Source organism: Melampsora larici-populina, assembly GCF_000204055.1.
Source record: "Melampsora larici-populina 98AG31 unplaced genomic scaffold MELLAscaffold_149, whole genome shotgun sequence".
Classification (NCBI taxonomy): Eukaryota; Fungi; Basidiomycota; class Pucciniomycetes; order Pucciniales; family Melampsoraceae; genus Melampsora; species Melampsora laricis-populina.
The window spans coordinates 23,926-26,623 of record NW_006768912.1 but is presented as its reverse complement, the minus strand read 5'-3'; the positions used below and the strand labels follow the sequence as shown (position 1 = coordinate 26,623).

The 2,698-nt window shown below is 40.0% G+C and overlaps 1 protein-coding gene across 1 annotated transcript; it reads right to left on the bottom strand.

Annotated features, from left to right (window-relative positions):
* Nucleotides 1–529: 529 nt before the first annotated feature.
* Nucleotides 530–1,281, bottom strand: MELLADRAFT_79832 (uncharacterized protein; the record flags this gene model as incomplete). Its single annotated transcript, XM_007419240.1, has 2 exons — nucleotides 530–976; nucleotides 1,150–1,281. The coding sequence occupies 2 exons, from the start codon at nucleotides 1,279–1,281 to the stop codon at nucleotides 674–676; spliced, it is 435 nt and encodes a 144-aa protein (XP_007419302.1).
* Nucleotides 1,282–2,698: the final 1,417 nt, after the last annotated feature.

Sequence of the window (2,698 nt, the reverse complement as noted above, 5' to 3'; positions counted from 1 at the left end):
GCATGGTAGATTAGTACAAAACTACACAAGTGCCCAAGGCATATAAACTTGTGAATTTGATATTATCAATCTTTCTGGAGTGAAATGTCAAAGTGGGATATATCAGGAGATTTAAATCAAGATACGAGTCTCAATTGAGTCTATGAACAGAGTGGGCTCTATTTCAGTTCATAGATGGATTCAGAAAGGTCATGATGATAAGTAATGATTGTGAACATATTTGAATGGTCAGATCTGATTTACATTTCCAAAAGGTGCAATGAAGGACCCTGTAAGCAATTGTGATGCTCAAATTTATTTTCGCAGAAAACCCTTTATGATTTCCATTGATCTCTTCAGTCTGCCTCTCCTGAGGATAAGTGCTCCGGTGTTTCTGATTCCGAAGTGTTTGGGTCAAGGCTAGCTTACCTGGAGCCAGCTTCCGTCGGTCTAGCTTTGTCATCTGGAAGTCTCTCCAATATTTGGGATTTTAATCCAAGGTGCGGTAAGGATAAGGTAGTCATTGTTGAACAGCCTCAATACTTATGATCTGCGATGTTGGGTAATCTGTGCATTATTCTTTAATATAACATACATATCGACATATTACAAAATTGTTAGGGTAAAGGTTTCAGACTCTGATTATAGGAGGTTTTATATAGTTAAGGCGTGTATCATGAGTATTTATTTAATGTTATGGTGGTGTGACAGAAGCTTTATTAACGGGAAATCGGTACGAGGATAATTGATCGAAGGGATGGTCAGGTGATGAACCTCGATTGGTAGAGATAGAGAGATTTCTATCCAATTCTACTTTCTTTTCTGATTCCATTTCACGTGTGAGGCGTAAGAAAATCCAACCCGACCATAGACCAGCGATGGCGTAAAGTCCTTTAGAAAGGTAAGCTAATTGTTTTAATTCTTTTGCTTTGTCTTGGATGTCCTTGTGCGACGATTGGAAAGCCGGAGCAAATCCTATTACAACCAATACGTAGATCTTCATTCAGATCCCAAGAGGCAAGTTAATGACTTTGATGAGATGACAAAATGCAAGAGGATAGATGGAAATCATACCAAAATGTGTAGAACGACCAAGGAAACGTTTGTGATAGTGCCACTTTTTTTACTTCCGAGATGTACAGACTTGTTGGAGGGGTTATGAATACTTACGATATCACTACTAGAGCGATTTTTGCGCAGAGGTTCGATTTGAAGAATGGTCTTCGATGCCTTTCGATGAGGCGATTCAAGACTAGGTTCTGGCGTGTCGCTGTCTTTTGTGCTTTTCAAATTTTGCAACATTTTGATGAGACTGATCCCAAGTGGTACCAGCAGCTATATAGGATGAAGTAGAGCATTCTTCAGGATAAAGATTTTATTCAACAATGATTTGTTCAGATTCAGACTCACCACAAGCATTAACACCGACCAACCAAGCCGCACCTATAAATTGACTCTCAATCAGTTGCGATTGTGGTTGAATACAATGTTAAAAAGAGAGTTACGTACATAGAAGATCCATTGCACAGCTTTCCAAAAGCTTGCCTAATTTGAACAGGATGAAAAAGGAGTGTTGCATAAGGATAAGTAATTAGTGGGCGTTGGCGATCAAGGTAGGGAATGACTCAAACACTTAGTGATTCGAGTTTGACGGAAGATGTGTACTGCTGAGATCTTGATTCCGCGTCTGGGAACGAAGTGCCTGAAAGCTGGGAAAGCCTGCCCTTCTCCGAAGTCATAGCCAGCTGTTGTGCAACGATCAAACCGAAGGTCCCTATATGTGCTGTGCACACATTGTTGTCGATGAGTCAGTGTCATTCATGTGATTTCAAAAGGGATGGTCATATCTCACTGATAGTAATAAGAATTACGCCTGAAATAAAAAATGCGTTGAAAATCTTCGAGGTCACTTGTATTGATACCATCCTGCCGATGAATCCGCCTTTTTGATAGGCGATGACAAAACAACATGTAGCAATTCCCCAGGAAAGCGTCCTGAAATTATGATGAACATGAGTGTATGATTTGTGGGATCTTACAAACAATAATAATGGACGTACCATCCAGATAACCATAGAGTATACCATACAAAACCAGATATTCGATATCTTTCTGTGACGAGCTGATTGACCAGGTAGTGCGAGTTTAGAATTCATAAGAGGACAGTGCTGATAAATTGATGAAGCAAGTGAATATGCGAACCGTGGGTCCTACAGCGCCCATCACGAGAAAGATAGTGTCAGTGAACTGGATGGTGACAAATATTATGTTCCAGAGCGAAATCAAAAAGCGAGTGTTGGGCAATATCAAGCCACCTACATTTGTAAAAGGAAAGAGACATTAGTGAGTATGTCCAAATATTTATCTCATATGGCTTCGATACCACGTACGTTGATTCCACCTAAAAAGCCAACCAACATCAAGCTGGTAGCAGATGGTCACCCCGCGTCCTAGAAAGCCTAATTGCCTAGCGCGCGATATGAAAATTGACAAATCAATCACGATTACATGGAATATAACGATGGAATAACGAACAAAATGTAGGATAATAGATAGACCGTAAGCATCGGTACTACCCATACATACGACTTTCGAAGATATTAGTGATTTAGATATTATGAAAGGTGATTTGAATATCGAAAAATCAAGACTTACCCTAGATGAGTCGATCTCCGTGAGTCCTGACTCGGGGAGCAATGAGGAAAAGTCAGTAGAATTG